Source organism: Staurois parvus, unplaced genomic scaffold, assembly GCF_062004578.1.
Source record: "Staurois parvus isolate SC_StPar_1 unplaced genomic scaffold, SC_StPar_1.0 ptg001142l, whole genome shotgun sequence".
In the NCBI taxonomy this organism is placed as follows: domain Eukaryota; kingdom Metazoa; phylum Chordata; class Amphibia; order Anura; family Ranidae; genus Staurois; species Staurois parvus.
The window spans coordinates 249,247-266,668 of record NW_028318938.1 but is presented as its reverse complement, the minus strand read 5'-3'; the positions used below and the strand labels follow the sequence as shown (position 1 = coordinate 266,668).

General features: G+C 45.5%; 2 protein-coding genes across 2 annotated transcripts in view; both read right to left on the bottom strand.

The window, feature by feature from the left end:
* Positions 1–8,334: 8,334 nt before the first annotated feature.
* Positions 8,335–14,299, bottom strand: LOC149439252 (NACHT, LRR and PYD domains-containing protein 3-like). Its single transcript, XM_089659257.1, has 3 exons — positions 14,164–14,299; positions 13,322–13,561; positions 8,335–10,054 (listed from the first exon to the last, which is right to left on the bottom strand). The coding sequence occupies exons 1-3, from the start codon at positions 14,297–14,299 to the stop codon at positions 8,343–8,345; spliced, it is 2,088 nt and encodes a 695-aa protein (XP_089515383.1). The 3' UTR covers positions 8,335–8,342.
* A 1,564-nt stretch (positions 14,300–15,863) lies between these two features.
* Positions 15,864–17,422, bottom strand: part of LOC149439251 (uncharacterized) — a 31,866-nt gene continuing 30,307 nt past the window's right edge. Inside the window, exons 7-8 of the mRNA XM_089659256.1 lie at positions 16,285–16,366; positions 15,864–16,068 (exon numbers count right to left, since the gene is read on the bottom strand). Of these exons, the coding sequence (XP_089515382.1) occupies positions 15,864–16,068; positions 16,285–16,366 (287 nt within the window). The remainder of the gene's footprint in view (positions 16,069–16,284; positions 16,367–17,422) is intronic.

Sequence of the window (17,422 nt, the reverse complement as noted above, 5' to 3'; positions counted from 1 at the left end):
TTGGAGAAGTGGATTTCCAATTAAATACAAGGTTTTTCATCCTGTTATTTCGATCGATGAAGATCGATGTGTTGCAAAGTTTCCGTTTCTGAAGATTCTTTTATGGATGATCTGCTATTATCAAGGTTTTTGGTGGAATTTTTTCATATTTAAGACATTTTTTTGCACAAAAGTTTTTTTTTTTTTTGCACTTTAAAGTTTTTTATTATATATATATTTTTTGTGATATTTTTTGCTGGACTTATGATTTGATGATTATTTATATATTTATATTTATTTACTAGCGCAAAATTTTTTTTGTGAATCTGGTAAAAGTGATTGTTTGCAACTTTTCTTTAGGCTACAAGATTTTTGGAGCAATAGGGAAATAGCCTCCTTAGCAGAGTGAATTGATGATGATGGTGACACAGCGGTGGTTTGGCCTGTGGACCGACTGTCCTGCTATCAGTTTTGATGGCAAGGCTGTGCTAAGTGTAATCAGATGATAGTGGCTAAAGGAACTAGGCCGCAACTTCTAATAACTATGTGCAATTTCCGCAACTGTGTGCAGGAAAATGGAAGAGGTGGAGCAGGTGTCAGTGTTCCCTGTTCTGGATAATGATGGGATGGCTTTTGGTGAATTTTGGTGGTTTTTCTCTCTCCTTCGACAAGGCCTCCACACACTCTCCGGTCCTGCCTGCAGCATTCGTTCTGGTCACTGGCTAGCTGATTAGCTTTCTCCTGATGTGGCAAGGTCAGTGATCAGCAGACCCTCCTTGTCTCCTGTCTTTTTCTCTTTCCCCGGCCTGGTCCGGTCCTCCCACAGTCAATACACTCCTCTCTCCAGATCTCTCCCCTCTCACTTTTTATCTCATCTTGCAGGCTTTCATATATATACTGCCCCGCCCACACGCAAGCTCCTCTGGGAAATGTAGTTCTTTACTACACTTTTCCTTAGCAAGGTTTTGCAGTTCAGCATACAAGATCCACGGGCTGCTCTACAGAGTGTGAATGCCACTGTTCTGCAGGCCACACCAGAATGTGTTTGTTGGAACATCCTGTATCCACTTGTAGCAGGGTTTTAAAAAAAAAAACACATAGATGAGTTCTTGCAGGGAAAAAAAAACCTTTTAAGCAACAGACAGCATGGATTCATGAAAGACAGAAGTTGTAAGACAATCTGATTTCTTTTTATGAGGAAGTGAGCAAAACCTTAGACAAGGGAGTGGCTGTGGATGTGGTATACTTGGATTGAGGATTGGCTTGGATCCCTCAAGAGTACAAGCCAGCCACTCCTCAGATCCACCTACTGACTCTAGGCCTTCCTTCAAAGCTCTAGAGCAGGGGGAAATTCCAGAGGGACTGGCCTGTAGAGCCTCTCCATTCCTGACCACTATTGGACTTCCTGATTATTGCACCCAGGCTGCTACTCAGCCCTCCTCTCTATAAATCAGGACTCTAGCTCCCCCTAGCTATCTAGGATATCTAGGAGGGTACTGCACCAGTATATGTATGAATGTGATTTAGGGATCTTAAATTTTAAACTCCATGGGGGCAGGGACTGATGTGAATGTACTGTGTGTGTGTATGTATATATATATATATATATATATATATATATATACGCACATACACTACATTGGAGGACACCCCTCCCAATAATTGGGTACACCTCCAAGGCCACAGGTGTATAAAATCAAGCCCCTAGGCATACGGACTGTTTCTACAAACATTTGTGAAAGAATGGGTCACTCCCAGGAGCTCAGTGACTCCAAGCGTGGTCCCGAGATAGGTGGGCTCCTGTGCAATATAAGTCCATCCGTGACATTTCCTGGCTACTAAATATTCCACGCTCAACTGTTAGTGGGATTATAACAAAGTAGAAGCAACTGGGAACAACAGCAACTCGGCCACCAAGTGGTAGGCCACGTCACATGACAGAGCGGGGTCAGCGCATGCTGAAGCGCACATTGCGCAGAAGTCACCAACTGTCTGCAGAGTCAATAGCTAAAGACCTCCAAACTTGCTGTGGCCTTCAGATGAGCCCAACAACAGTGAGCTTCATGGAATGGCTTTCCATGTCCGAGCAGCTGCATCCAAGCCTTCCATCACCAAGTGCAATGCAAAGCATCGGATACCGTGGTGTAAAGCACGCCGCCACTGGACTCTAGAGCTGTGGAAACGTGATCTCTGGAGTGACCAATCATGCTTCTCTGTCTGGCAGTCCGATGGACGTGTCTGGGTTTGGTGGTTGCTAGGAAAATGGTACTTGCCTGACTGCATTGTGCCAAGTGTAAAGTTTGGTGGAGGAGGGATTATGGTGTGGGGTTGTTTTTCAGGGGTTGGGATCGGCCCCTAGTTCCAGTGAAGGGAACTCTTAAGGCATCAGCATACCAAGACATTTTGGACAATTTCATACTCCCAACTTTGTGGGAAGAGTTTGGGAATGGATCCTTCCTGCTAACATGACTGTGCACCAGTGCACAAAGCAAGGCCCAGAAAGCCATGAATGAGCAAGTTTGGGGTGGAGGAGCTTGATTGGCCTGCACAGAGTCCTGACCTCAACCTGACAGAACACCTTTGGGATGAATTAGAGCGGAGACTGCGAGCCTGGCCTTTTCGTCCGACATCATTGCCTGACCTGACAAATGTGCTTCTGGAAGAATGGTCAAACCTTCCCATAGACACCCTCCTAAACCTTGTGAACGGCCTTCCCAGAAGAGTTGAAGCTGTTATAGCTGGAAAGGGCGGGGCCAACTCAATATTGAACCCTACGGACTAAGACTGGGATGCCATTAAGGTTCATGTGCCTGTAAAGGCCAGCGGCCCAATACTTTTGGAAATATAGTGTAGTTGGTAAGGTTGAATAAAGACACCAGTCCAGTGTGTGTGTTGTTAAAACTCATATCACTGTATATTGTGTTTACTCTACAAACCAACTTTCCAATAAAAAGTGATCAGGCAGCTGTACAGCTTGCTTTTTGTGACCCCCAGAACTGTGGCCCTGTATGTACCATGTTTTCCAGGCTCTGTTGTCCTATCTGAGGGCATCGGACAAGGAAAGGAGGGAGACATCCATTCACTGGCTGCTAAGTAATTGTAAGCGATGCATATAATGTCACTTCCAGTTTCTGGTGATCTGCACTCCATTAGCTTCAATCAAGGGCAGGTGAGACATCAGTGTAGCAATCGTGCACACAAACATATGTCAGAGGTTGTGACAGCATACCTGGATTGGAAGTGTGAGGGGCCTGTTTGGAGTTGATAGCCGGCTCTCAGAGAGAGATCTGCGGACTTCAGCTCCAATTACCTCTCCTTTCTATTCAGGTACAGAAGCTGCTGGCAAGGCCTATAATAGATGGTGTCTGGGTTCAGGGAAACCCGGGGAGAGCTCACCGTGCTGTTCATGCGTTGGACGGCAGGGTGTATCCTTCCCTCATGCCTTCGGCCCACCTCACCTCACAGGAGGTGCAGACTGAACGGGCCAAAGAGACCGAGGGAGTATCACCATCAGGGATCCAGGGATCCCGCAGGGTCTGGGCATCACCGGTAGTCTTGGTCCCCAAACAGGATCAGATGACCAGGCTTTATGAGACCTGAAAACTGAGCGCCAGCCCTGTGGTTGTGGCCTACCCCATGCCCAGGAGCCATGAGGAAATGACGCATCCGGCAGGTGCTCACTGTCTAACCATCATGGACCTGAGCAGAGGGTATGGGCCACCATTTCTAACCCAGGAGGCTCAGGACAAGTCAGCCTTCACCACCCCATGTGGCTTGCCTAAATTCACGAAAAAGCTAGTTGAGGTGGAGAACGCACCAACCACCTCCCCAGGGGTCAGGAATGACCTACAATGCTGAGTGGAAATGTGTGCAGTTGCCCACTTTAGGGGCCTTGTAGTGTTTGGCCCTGTCTGGGAAGAGCAACTTGGGCCCGTCACCAGTCAGGAACAAACTGCCCGTGCCTAGTCTGACAGTCGAGAATGGTAACTGTCAGAGGGGCATGTCAGTGGTTCAGCCTTGGGAACCACCGGTAGGAAGAGACCCCCAGAGGTCTGGGAATGGGGAGACTGAGGCAGTTCTGGCCTAGCCTACTCCCCAGGCCAGAAAGCAGGTTACGTCAGTCTTGGATGCAGCTGGCTATGGTAAGACGCCTGGGTGCAACTATCATGGCTCAGCTGAACCTGTGACTGACCTAACAGACAGAAAACTGATGGAGATTGTGTCCTGGATGCTAGCAGGTAAAGAGGACTGTTCATCTTGGACGAAGGTACCTGTGGACACATCTGGGAGGCGAGTTCCAGAATTCGCCTGTCCGATTCCGGTACACACAGGCGCCACTACCTTCAGGTCAGATGTAGTCCTGGGCCTGAGAAAGGAGATGGGAGAGGGAAGTCTCATTCTCTACCTCAACAAGAAGCTATATCTCAATATGTTAGCATATGACACCCCTGAACAGAAGTGTTTTGTGAGTAGGTGGGAATCACGGCAGTTGCCACGATATCCGGATAGTCACAGCCGACTGGTGCTCACCCCTGACAACTCACTTGGTTGGCACAACAGTGTTGCTGGGGAGAATAGCACCCTTCTCAGAAGGAACCTGGTTCTGCCGCAGTGCAGTGGTACCAGATCACCCCAAGGTGAACCTCTGGGTACAATGGGTCTACGCCCTGGTCAGGCAAACCAGCGACAGGAGTCGGTTGTGTCAGGAGGGAAATTGCAGTTCCCTCCCATGCAACCACCTGAGGGGCAATGTGTAGCAATCGTGCACACAGAGATGGATGCGGTCATCCATTTTGCTCCAAACCCTCCATCTTGTATCTCTCTCTACTCCCAAATCCGCTTCCCTCATCCCCCCTCCCTCTCTGTGGAGTGACACGTGGTCCCTGATTGCGGAGTTCAAAAAGGCATCAAGGCCCAGAGGGGGAGCTCATGGCTATAAACCCCAATTAGCCTGGCCCCCATATGTCTGCGAAACTCTTGCTTGGAAAGGGATCGTAAAGCCATAAACCAAGCCTTCACTGAGTTCAAAGACATTCCAGCTAGCTGTGAAACAGACTTACATTTTAAAACCCAGTTTTCCATATAATTTTATATCTCCAAATAGGAAATACAGTTGTGTTCAAAATAATAGCAGTCAGACATCACTAACCTGATCAATCACTGTTTTTGGTAGAAATGATATTTCTACATGGCAAATAATTTACTAGCAGGTGTAGTAGAGTAATAGAAATCCAACAGACCCAACAGTCATGACATGCATGCTGCTGATTCTGTGTAATTGAATCATTAATTGAAAGAGGCAGGTTCAAAATAATAGCAGTGTGGAGTTCTATTAGTGAGGTCAGTCATTCTTTGATAAACAGGTGGCAATTATTGCCCTTATTTAAGGAAGGCAGGCAGCAAATGTTGTACATGCTGGTTACAGTGCAGTTCTCTCAAAAATTCTGAGGAAAATGGGTCGTTCCAGACATTGTTCAGAAGAACAGCGTACCTTGATTAAAAAGTTGATTGGTGAGGGGAAAACATATAAAGAAGTGCAGAAAATGATAGGCTGCTCAGCTAAAATGATCGCAAATGCTTTAAAATGGCAACCAAAACCTGAAAGGCGTGGAAGAAAGCGAAAAACTACCATTCAAATGGATAGAAGAATAGCCAAAATGACAAGGACTCAGCCAACAATCAGCTCCAGGAAGATCAAAGAAAGTCTAAAGTTACCTGTTAGTACTGTTACAATTAGAAGACACCTATGTGAAGCCAATCTATCTGCAAGAAGTCCCCGCAAAGTCCCACTGTTGAAAAAAAGACGTGCTGAAGAGGTTACAATTTGCCAAAGAGCACATTGACTGGCCTAAAGAGAAATGGCGCAACATTTTGTGGACTGATGAAAGTACGATTGTTCTTTTTGGGTCTAGTGGGCGGAGACAGTTTGTCAGACGGCCCCCAAACACTGAATTCAAGCCACAGTACACTGTGAAGACCGTGAAGCATGGTGGCGCAAGCATCATGATATGGGGATGTTTCTCATACTACGGTGTTGGGCCTATTTATCGCATACCAGGGATCATGGATCAGTTTGAATACATCAGAATACTTGAAGAGGTCATGCTGCCTTATGCTGAAGAGGAAATGCCCTTGAAATGGGTGTTCCAACAAGACAACGACCCCAAACACACCAGTAAACGTGCAACATCTTGGTTCCAGACCAACAAGATGGACGTTATGGAGTGGCCAGCCCAATCCCCGGATCTTAATCCAATAGAAAACTTGTGGGGTGACATCAAAAATGCAATTTCTGAGACAAAACCAAGAAATAGAGAAGAACTGTGGAATGTCGTCCAATCATCCTGGGCTGGAATACCTGTTCACAGGGGCCAGAAGTTGGGTGACTCCATGCAACACAGATGTACAGCAGTTCTCAGAAACAGTGCGACTACAACCAAATATTCATGAAGTCATTCAAAGGAAAGCAAAATCTTCAAACATTTCTCAGTTTATATAGTGAATGTTTGAGTTTGTAAAGAAGAATACAAACACTGCTATTTTTTTGAACCGTCTAATATTCACTTTTCTTCACTTTTTTTTAGAGGAACACCACAAATTTGATATATTTTTCTTCATGTTTTGATTTGGAATAGAATGTGTCGTGTTCCCAATGCATTTGTGTGGATGGAAACAAAAGCTATTAGAAGGATTTTGAGCTTTATTCACTTTTTTCAACACACTGCTATTATTTTGAACACAATTGTAAACATGGAGCACATATTCGGATGGCTCACTTTAATACAAATCACCTGATATATTGCACCCCCTAGCTGACAGCTCCAGGAAAGCAGAAAATTATATCTCCTTAACCGTCATAACAGGTATGACATATTTCATACCTAGACGTTCAGCAGATGCGTCTGCACATTAATCTACTAGTGGCAAGGCTGCTAAACACACCGAGGGTAACTTATGGGTCATGATATCAACTTGTGAGGGATTTTGGTCCTTGCTGGGGTCTCCACCTATACCTCCCTCCCCAAATGAGGCGATTGGTTCTCTGCTTTAAAGGAGACACCCTGCTGAGTTCCTAGAAAATCTGTTATGCTTGAAGCAGAAAGCAGAGTTGAGTTGAAGTTGAAGAAGCTCCCTTTTAACATCGGAAATAACTTTGGGCGATAAAGCACCCTTTTGGCTCAGAAAACTGGGAGCTGCTTAAACTAAGGCTTTTGGCAAGTACTTTATCAATATAAATTCCTTTCTGTTATCTCTTTTGCTGTGTTATTGTTATATATTGGTTACATCTTTTTCTCTAAATATTTTTATTGCACCCTTTTGACCTTTTAGTAATAAATCTTACTTTCTGAAAGTGTTGAACTGTTTCTAAAGCTCTTTAATGCAAACTAAGAACCCCTGCCTCTGAAGAGCGCTACCGTGTGTGTTTAAACCTCTGTATATCCTGTCTGTGGTGACAGTGAAATACAGACGATTATTCAACATCATAGTGTTATTGCTGATATTGCCGAGTTTCCTCTTTCTCTGTACAAAAAGGAGGTGGTGGCAGTGTGAAGGGTTAATTGCTTAATTAACCTGACCCAGTAACAATCGCTCTCCGGCTGCAGACACACAGATTGTGATCCATTAGCTGGAAAATCTTTGTGCATGGTGCAGCTGGGCGTGGCATTGTTACGCACGTGACAGCACTGTTTTAGATTGGCTAGTCCTTCGGTCACGATTTTGGTGAGAAGGCTGGGGTCTGACGCCGCGACCGTCACAATCAGGGGTCTGGTTTTCCTTGATGAGACCTCAGAGGTCTGTCACAAAGAGTATCACACAGAAGACAAAAGTGATATAAAGTTGTAGTGCAAAAAAGGAAGAACAAAATAGCACCCAAGCACTTAAAAACCCCCAAAAGTTTGACCCCTCACCAATTTAGAGTGTACTTAGGTTACACCTTAGATATGCTTTGGGGGTTTCACTGTCATATGATTTTTCACATTTATGTGTTCTATATATCTTTTTATATATAATTTGATATCTATTAGTCACCTACCTGCACATAGGTAACACTCCAGATCTAGTACTCTGGAGGTTCCACGGATATATATTATTTTCATGTGTATTCTATATTAATTTTGAGATTTATATGCTCTTTGTGATATTTTTCTGCTTTTTTTTATTCCAAAGGATTGCTAGCGCAGCACCAAATTACTATATTTCAATATTATCCATTGTGGTATGTGGTAGGGTGTTAGCGGCTATATTTAGAGGTTGACATTCTGAGTGCGGGAGAATTATATAAATATATAAATCCAATATACAGTAATAATAATAATTTCTCTGGATACATTTCTGAACATTTTATTATTCATAGTTAATATTTACCTCAGACTCTTGATGTTGTGTAGAGCCGGTACAAGTTTTCTCAATCCTTCACTCTGAATATTACATGAATGTAGATTTACTTCTCTCTCTCTGCCGGATTGAAGGATAAACGACAGCACAGAATAGTCCAGAGGGCTGAGGTGGACATCAGAAAAGTCAATGTTGTTTGATCCAATACATTGTGACACCAGAGCCTTATTCCTGCTCTCATGGAGATAGTAGAATACATTAAGAAGATCTCTTTTGTCTCTTATGGATGTGTCAGGTCTATGTTCTGTTATTTTCTCCTGGATCCAGGTGATGACATGTCTGGCAGCCTGAGTAGACAATTCTCCCACATGAGACTTTAACATGGATCTAGTAGAAGAGTCTGAGAAACCGCAGAGGAAACGGAGGAATATTTCAGTACGGCCATCTTTGTAAGATTCAGCCTTACCAAGTGTTTCCAGTAATCTGTCAGCATTATAGTCAATAAAATGGACTAAAGCAGCAAAGAACTCCTGAAGAGTGAGATGTAAAAAGGTGTAATCCACATCAGGAGGCTGACCAGATTCCATCAGAAAAGATGAAAAGAGATGTTTATCATTTCTCACACTGAATGACTCCAGGTGACGCTCATCAAATACAATCATGTGATTCATGACTCCGTGTTCTGCCATCCACCCCATAGATGTCAGCAGTTCCCGGGCAGTGTGTGCACCATCTGTAATCTGGCTGTGATTGGCCAGAATGTTGGAGACAAAAGTCACAAAGAGTCGTGTCACTGTTTTGGGTAATGATGTCATCAGCTGATCGGTGATTGTTGGTTGGGCTCTGAAGCACATTGATAACACTGTACAGATGATCCAGCAGTATGCTGGGATATAACAGAAAGTGTACAGCGTGTCATTCTCCTGCACATAATGAAAAGCCTTCTCTGACCATTCCTCATTTCCAAAGAAATTATTGAAGAAGATCCGTCTGTCTTCATGGAGAAATCCCATGATCTCCACTATTCTCTGGAAAACATCGGTATTAACTGATCCCAGTCTGGTTGGGCGGCTGGTCATCAGTACAGAGCAACCCTTAAGAAGACTCTGCCTCACCAAACTGACCACAATCTCACCAAAATGTGTTCTCTGCTTTGGACTGGACAGTTTACTTGATCTGAAATCCATTTGGTGAATACTTTCATCCAAGCCATCAAATATAAACAGAAGTCTCTCTGGATTTTGTAAAATATCTCCAATCAGACCCTCCAGATGTGGATATTGTTGAAGAATCATCTCCTCCAAGCTGATCTCTCCCCATCTATTAAGGTCCTGGAATCTGAAGAAGAAGACAAAGGCAAATCTCTGGTAGTGTTTTTCAGTCACCCAGTCATAGACAAACTTCTGCATCAGTGTGGTCTTCCCTATTCCTGGCACTCCGCTCACCATTACTGCACGTGGTACACATTGTGACTGGAGGTTCCATCGGAACAGCTTGTTGGGGGAAATATGTTCCAGTCTAGTCTGTGTTTCCTTCAAGCATTCCTCATGTTTTACCCCGGTCTGTATTAGCTCATGCTGGGGACGCTGCCGGAACTGATCAGTGGAGGCTACAATCAGCTTCACATAACGCTCATTGATGAGGAATCTTTGTGGTTCCAGGGTAGTTCCTGGAGGTCTATGCTCCATCAGAGTCTCAGTCTTCTCCATCAGATGTTGTTTGTGCTTTTTCTGAATATCTAGAAGGTGGTGAAATTTTTTTTATCAGATAAAATCAGAAGTTGAAATGTAAAATTAATTTTAAAGTGTTACTAAATCCAGGACCCTGCATTCACTATATCTGCTCTCCCACAGTACTCAGAACATGAAAATCAATTATTTTAGTAAATAGAAACTGCTAAATACCTTTTTCTCATCAGCAGTTAGAGCAGTCTTTTGACTTCAGCAGAGCACAGGTTAAAGCTTGTAGGAGGAGTTTTCTTTCTGCTCTAGGAGGATGTGAAACCCCTGACCCTCTGTCTGGACAGTGCTGATCACATGCACCCTCTCAAGAAAAAAAAAAAAAAAAACCTCTAGCAATACACACCAAACTGAGCATACACAGGTGACTACGGATTCAAAGGAATAACAGGCGCATGGAATAAGCAGTCTACATAGTCTTTTAGTTGGGTATGAGATCCAAAAGCTGACAGGAGGGTGGACAGTCTAAAATATCAGGGCAAGCTGTGGTAGAGTGAAGCAAAAACTCTAAAGTGGAAAAACAAGGAGAGAAACACAGCGCCTTTAAGTGTAGACTGTTTAGCAGTTTAATTAAACCGTACTTTCCAGTGACCTGCCAGGTCTTACTATCAGGCGCTCCTCCAACTTTCCAGCGCTCCCTGCTGTCCGGCCGGCCGGCCGGCATGCTCTCTCACTGTGGTTCCATTGTCTGGCGAAGATGCGCTGTGCACACTTAACCCTTATGAGCCTGTTTGTTGTTTCCAATATGTGAATTGTTAAACTTCCTGTTTTAATCATTAAACTGCTAAACAGTCTACACTTAGAGGCGCTGTGTGTCTCTCCTTGTTTTACTATGGATTGTCTGTAGCAGGTGGGCATCTAAACAAGAGGAGGGGCAGAGAAGATAGGATCAAACAGCTTTTTTGCACAATGCAAAGGATTAACCCCTTAGGTTCCACAGTGAATATAACAAGCAAGCTTTACTGCATCTACAGACTGATTGTACTGTTGTGGGTTTAGCAACACTTTAAACATGTTTTCTGAGTGTTTTCAAAATGCAAAATGCCAATAATACAGTTCATGATATTACTTTTCTTACTGCTACACACAGAAATATATAGAACCATCTGTAGTTTACTAAGCTGTCACTCAAGAGTAGGGCTTTCAGGAGATAGGATGCAACTATAAAATACCTGTAATGAAAAACGGTATTTTACTGACTGAATGCATGAACTTAAGAAATATGTAATTATAAGTTAATGCAACTATAATTACAGTTTTTCATGATTTAGGCAACATGCCCACTGGGCATTTATCCCCGGTACATGACAGTATGGCATGTAGGTGGAGGTCACATGATTCCCTTTTAGCTTCACTGCCAGCAGCCTGCCAAACTGTGGGATGAAAGCCAAAGTCTGCATTCCAGGCTCAAGAGGCTCACATTACCTTGATCGTTGAGGATCAAAAGGATCCTATCCAATGTTCTAGCTTTCATCCAATGTCATTAATTTGATTTGAAGAATTATACCAATATGATAGCAAATAGGACACCTACATACCACACCTAACCCATACAGAACACATCGGGCTGGATTTAATAAAGGCAAATAGACTGAATAGAAATACTTTTTCCCAGAACTTATTAACAGACGGAGGCCGAGAGGAGGCCCAATGGGATAGGGCCTACCTGGAGCCGGAAAGGAGGAAAAGCTCAGAGTTCCACTAGACCCCAGAGTGAAGACCACCTATATGGCAGTGAAGGAGCTGCCCAGCTGATAGGCCCGGTAGCAGCAGCCAACCCGCCAGCGGTACAAGACAGGATCTGAGTGAGTACACCTATACCCCCGGGGCGGATAGGGGAAGTGGCACTCTGGTGGGAAACCAAATTCGCCACCTACCTGGGACTTTTCATCTCCTAAAGTGGATCCCCTGTTCAGGAAGGAAGAGGAGCTCATTTAGGGTCTGGGGTGGTATATTAGGATATACTGGCTAGCTCTCTATTTCAGACTGTGCTATGTGTGAAAGCTTGTAAATAGTTCCAGGAAGTTGTCCTCAGTTCATCAGTTCCCTTGGGCATCATGTACACCCCTAACCCTATCCCAGTTCAAATCCCTGAAAAAAAAAAAAAAATAACCAAAAATACCAATCTCAAGGACTGATTTCTGACTCTGGATGCAAGCATGTGTGAAGATGCGTGTTGCCTGGCTGTGCAGGACTATGAGGGGACCCAAAATCTTTGCAACTCCTAAGGGGTAGTGCTACAGAAGCTTCACCACATTACATTTAGTAAGGAAAACAAGGGCAACTGCACAGTCTATTTTGCCTTTAGTAAATCAACCCCATTGGATTTATCCCATTGATAGAATCAAAAAATAGCATTATCATGACTAAGATATAAAATGTGAACCAGTTGCTTCACATGACCCTGTGGCGTAATGTGTAAGGGAGGAGTTTTGGTGACGTCATGGCGCTCGCGGGCAGCTGATCCACTCCAGAGAGAGATCACGAAGGGGAGAACTAATTACAGCCAGAAGGTAACAACTACATTATAATTTCTGCGTTTAATATTGGGTGCGATGGAGCACCTGAATCATGCGAGTTGCTTATTTATATTTTAATAAAATGGAAGTTTTTAGACGATAAAGCATTATTGGTTTGCCTGTGTATTTCTTACATGTATGCTGAGTGGAGGAGAAGGAGTCAGAAGAAGGAGCTGAATCAACAGTGAAGGAGAATCTTGGTAGAGGTCATACCATCACTATACGTCCACCTAGAGGACGCAAGCCATTTGTGACCAAACATAGTTGTGAGGTCAAACATTCCACGTGAGAGCACAATGTCACTGGTGGTGGAGGTGCACTATATATGAAAAAAGATTTTTGATGGAAAAACCAGAGTTAGGCTTACCGGTATGTCCTTTTCTACGAAACTTCCAGGACAGCCCCTTGAGACATAGAGCTCCACCCTCCGGGTCAGGACACACTCCATCCCCCATGCCTTTAAAAGGCGGACCTCCAGGCCTCCACCCCCAGTTTTACTCGAGAACTAGCTGAAAACACTGAAAGACACAAATATTTAGGTAACCACATATACATCACTTGTACATCTTCAGGGTGGGAAATCACGGCTGTCCCAGAAGACTCGTGGAAAAGGAGTTACTGGTAAGCCTAACTCTGGTTTTCTCCCTGCGTCTTCTAGGACAGCCCCTTGAGACGATAATCAAGAACCTAACTCTTAGGGCGGGCCCACTGCCTGAAGGACCTTGCGCCCGAATGCCTGCTCCTTACTTGACAGGATATCCAGATCGTAATGCTTCACAAAGGTAGAGAACTTGGACCAGGTGGCTGCCTTACATATTTCCTCTGGTGAAGCCCCGGCCCTCTCTGCCCAGGATGCGGATAAAGATCTAGTCAAGTGAACCTTAACAAAGGCCGGAGGAATCCCTAAAATCCTGTAAGATTCTATGATGGCTAATCTAATCCACCTACCTATAGTGGATTTGGATGCTGTGGAACCTTTCCTTGCACCTGCAAATAATACAAACAGGGAATCCGAATTTCTAAATTCCCCGGACCTATTGAGATAAACTATAAGACTCCTTACATCTAGCAAACTTAATCTTTCTTCTTCCTTACCGTCAGGAGAAGAACAAAAGGTCGGTAGGACTATATCCTGAGACCTATGAAAAGAGGAGGACACCTTAGGGAGAAAACCTGGATCCGTTTTGAGCACGACCCTGTCCTCAAAAATGGTCAGGTAAGGCTCCCTAATGGAAAGTGCTTGCAATTCACTTACCCGACGGGCTGACGTGATTGCTACCAAAAAAACTGTCTTTAAAGTAAAAAATTTAACAGAAGATTCTTCCAAAGGTTCAAAGGGTTCGAGGATCAAAGCCTTCAGGACTAGGGATAGATCCCAAATTGGACAAGACCTGACCTTAACCAGTCTGGACTTGGAAAGAGACCTGAAAAAGTCTACCACAAAGGGATCCTGCTGCAGGAGGACCTGCAGAAAAATACTGAGGGCCAAAGCCTGTACCTTTTTAAGGTGCTGATCGAGAGTCCCCGATCCGCCCCTTCCTGAAAAGAGTCCAAAACTGCCGGAATGTCTGGGGGCCCCTGCCACTTGCTTGATAACCAAGAATTGAACTTTTTCCAGACTTTTGCATAAATGGCTCTGGTTACCGGCTTGCGGCAGTTACCCAGAGTCTTTACCACTGTGTCTGAAAAACCCCTGGCTTTCAGGAGCTGCTCTTCAAAAAGCATGCCGTCAATTTCAAGGTCTTAATCCGCGGATGCAGAGCAGGACCTTGAAAAATCAGATCTTCCCTCTCTGGGAGGGGAAATGGGGGAGCTGAGATAAGACTGTTCAGAAGAGAAAACTAGGGGTTTTTTGGCCAGAAGGGTGCTATCAATATAGGATCCGTCTTCTCCCCCAAAAACTTTTGCAGGACCGCCAGGATTAGTCTCACCGGAGGGAATGCATAAGCTAGGCTGAAGTCCCATGAACTCATCAGGGCGTCTATCCCCAAGGCCTGCTCTTGTGAGTTCAGGGAAAAAAATTGACTGACCTTCCTGTTTTCCTGGGAAGCAAAAATATCGGCCTCCAGAACCCCCCACTTTCGAACTATATCCAGAAAGACCTTCTGGTTGAGAGACCAATCGTTGTGACTGATTGGCCGCCGACTCAGGAAGTCTGCTAGGGAGTTTTGCGATCCCTTTAGATGAACGGCAGAGGTTGAAAGATTTCGCTCAGCCCAAGATAGAATATTGTCTGCAATCCTCTGATTAGAGGGGCTCCGTGTACCTCCCTGTTTGTTTATATAATAAGCCACCGCTGCTTGTCCGACCGAATCTGTAAGTGACGGTTCAATAGGTTCGTTTCAAAGGCCTCCAATGCCCTCTGAACTGCCATCAGTTCCCTCTGATTCGAGGATCTCTGAGACTCCCTTCGAGACCACAGCCCCTGGGCTGCCATGTCTCCTAGATGGGCTCCCCAACCATAACTGCTGGCATCGGTTGTAACAATGAGCGGAGCCGGCTGGTTCCACTCTAGTCCTCTGGTCAGATTTACTTCATTCTGCCACCACCAGAGGGATCTTTTGACTCTGGACGGGAGCTGGACTGCTTGATCTAATGTAGAGCTGTCTCCATCCCAAACCCTCAGCAGGAATGCCTGAAGAGGCCTCTGGTGGAGCCTTGCCCACGGGACCGCTGGAAAACAAGAAGTCATAAGACCTACTGCTCTTGAAACCTCTCTTACTGACACCAACAGATTGCATTGCAATTCTGCCAGTGTGTGGTCCATCTTCAGGAATTTTTCCAGAGGAAGGAAAATTTTCCTTTCCAGCGACGAGATCTCGTATCCCAGGCAGACTACTCTTTGGGAGGGAGTTAATGCTGATTTATCCCTGTTCACGAGCCAACCTAGACTCTGAAGGAGACTCTGAGCCACCTGCAGCTCCTCGACCAACTGCTGGTAAGATTTGGCCACAAAGAGAAGGTCGTCTAAATAAGGAATGAGGGTGATAGACCTCATCCTTAGGGGAACTAGGGCCTCTGCCAACACCTTGGTAAAAATTCTCGGCGCTGAAGCCAGTCCAAAGGATAGGGCCTGACACTGCCAGTGGAGGACCTGAGAACCCATATTTACTGCTATCCTTAGGTACCTTTTTGCTTGCTTGATGAATGGGAATGTGAAAATACGCATTCCTTAGATCCAGTGTGGCCATAAAACAATCCTGAAAAAAGATATTCCTTACAGAATAAATTGACACCATTCTGAAGTGTTTGTACTTTAGTGACCGATTTAGAGGGCGCAGGTTCAAGATCAAGCGAAAATTTGCCCAAGGGTTTTCCCACGACAAATACGTGGGAATAACAGCCCCATACCCTGTTCGCTCTGAGGGACCTGAACCAGGACCTGCTGGTCCACTAAATCCCAAATTAGACCGCACAGAGCCTGAACCTTGATCCGGTCCTTGGGTAGATTGGTGACCAAGAATTTGTTTGGGGGACAGGAGTTGAATTCCAACCTGTAACCCTTCCGTATTAGGTCTAAAATGTAGGGGTTCGGGGAGATTGATGCCCACTGAGGGAGAAAGGTCCCCAATCTTCCCCCCACTGGGACGCTTAATCATTGCGACTTGGAGGGGCCTTGAGGAGGATTGAATAGAACCCTCCCTTTTCCCCTATTCTTGTGTCCTGTCCAATGTCTGTGATTTCGGACGAAAAATCTTCCTAGGAAATACCTTTTACTCTCTGGAAAGGCTTTCTTTTTGTCGGCCGTACGTTCTAGAGCTTCTTCTAAACCAGGCCCAAAAAGATTGTCACCTGAGAAAGGCAAGGTGCAAAGGCGTAATTTAGACGCTGAGTCCCCTGCCCAGGTTTTTAACCATAAGGCACGCCTGGCCGAATTTACGAAGGCCGAAGATCTTGCAGCCAGCTTAACTGATTCCGCCGAGGCATCCGCAAGGAACCCTACTACCTTAAATAGTAAAGGCAGAGATTTCAGAATTTGCTGCCTTGACGTTCCAGCTGCCAGATGGTTCTGAAACTTGGGTAAGCCAGCACTCCATATTTCTGGCTACACAAGTAGCCGATAGGGCCGGCTTAAGACTAACCGACAAGGATTCCCATGCCCTACGCAGCAAGACTTCTCGCCTTTTATCCATGGGGTCCTTTAGAGCCCCATTTCCTCAAAGGCCAAATCTCATAGCTTTCAGGAGATCATCCACATCCTCTAGGGCCAATTTATACCTAGAAGCCTACCTGAGAGGAGCCGGTGCCAGAACCGGGATCAGCTTGCTGCGATGAGCCAGCTTCCATGGCGTTCCGTCTGGCGTGCTCCACGGCCTCGGCTGGTTTCCGAGTCCCACCGACCGCCCGAGTGGAAGCCTGTGCCTTCTATCATCCTAGAGACTGGAACCAGTGTCTCCGGTGCTCGCCGATGGCGTCACCGCACTGGACCTCTGGTCTTTGGAACACAAGGCCCCGCCCACCGAAAGTCACGCCTGGCCTTCCTTCCGCCCTGCAGTGCCACTCTTCAGGGAAAGAAGTCCTCCCAGGCCCCAGAGAGCGGATGCCTCGAGCTCACCATCGGACACTCCCCGCTCCCCTGCGAGTGACATGTCAGCAGCGGTCCCTCACCTGAGGATGAAGGCTTCTACACCGCAGCCCCACTGCACTCACCGTGGAGGGATCATGTCAGGAGAGGAGGTAAGTGAACCCCTGGAGCTTACACTCTTCCAGGACTGCCCCGAGAGAGTGCAGAGAACCCTTAGGTTCCAACGTGTGTTCCTCCGGATCAGGAAACACTAGACACTGGGGATGGAGGCCTGGAGGTCCGCCTTTTAAAGGCGTGGGGGATGGCTTATTTGCTGACCCAGA

Bases quoted from the DNA above. Each gene is read 5' to 3' on its own strand.
- LOC149439252 (XM_089659257.1), bottom strand. From the start codon at position 14,299: ATGCTTTTTGAAGAGCAGCTCCTGAAAGCCAGGGGTTTTTCAGACACA. The intron at 13,562-14,163 runs GCAAGTGGCAGG...TATTATTTGCAG, and splicing joins GTTCAATTCTTGGTTATCAA to GTGCAAGGAAAGGTTCCACA. The intron at 10,055-13,321 runs GTAAGGAGCAGG...ACCACCTTCTAG, and splicing joins CGATCTGGATATCCTGTCAA to ATATTCAGAAAAAGCACAAA.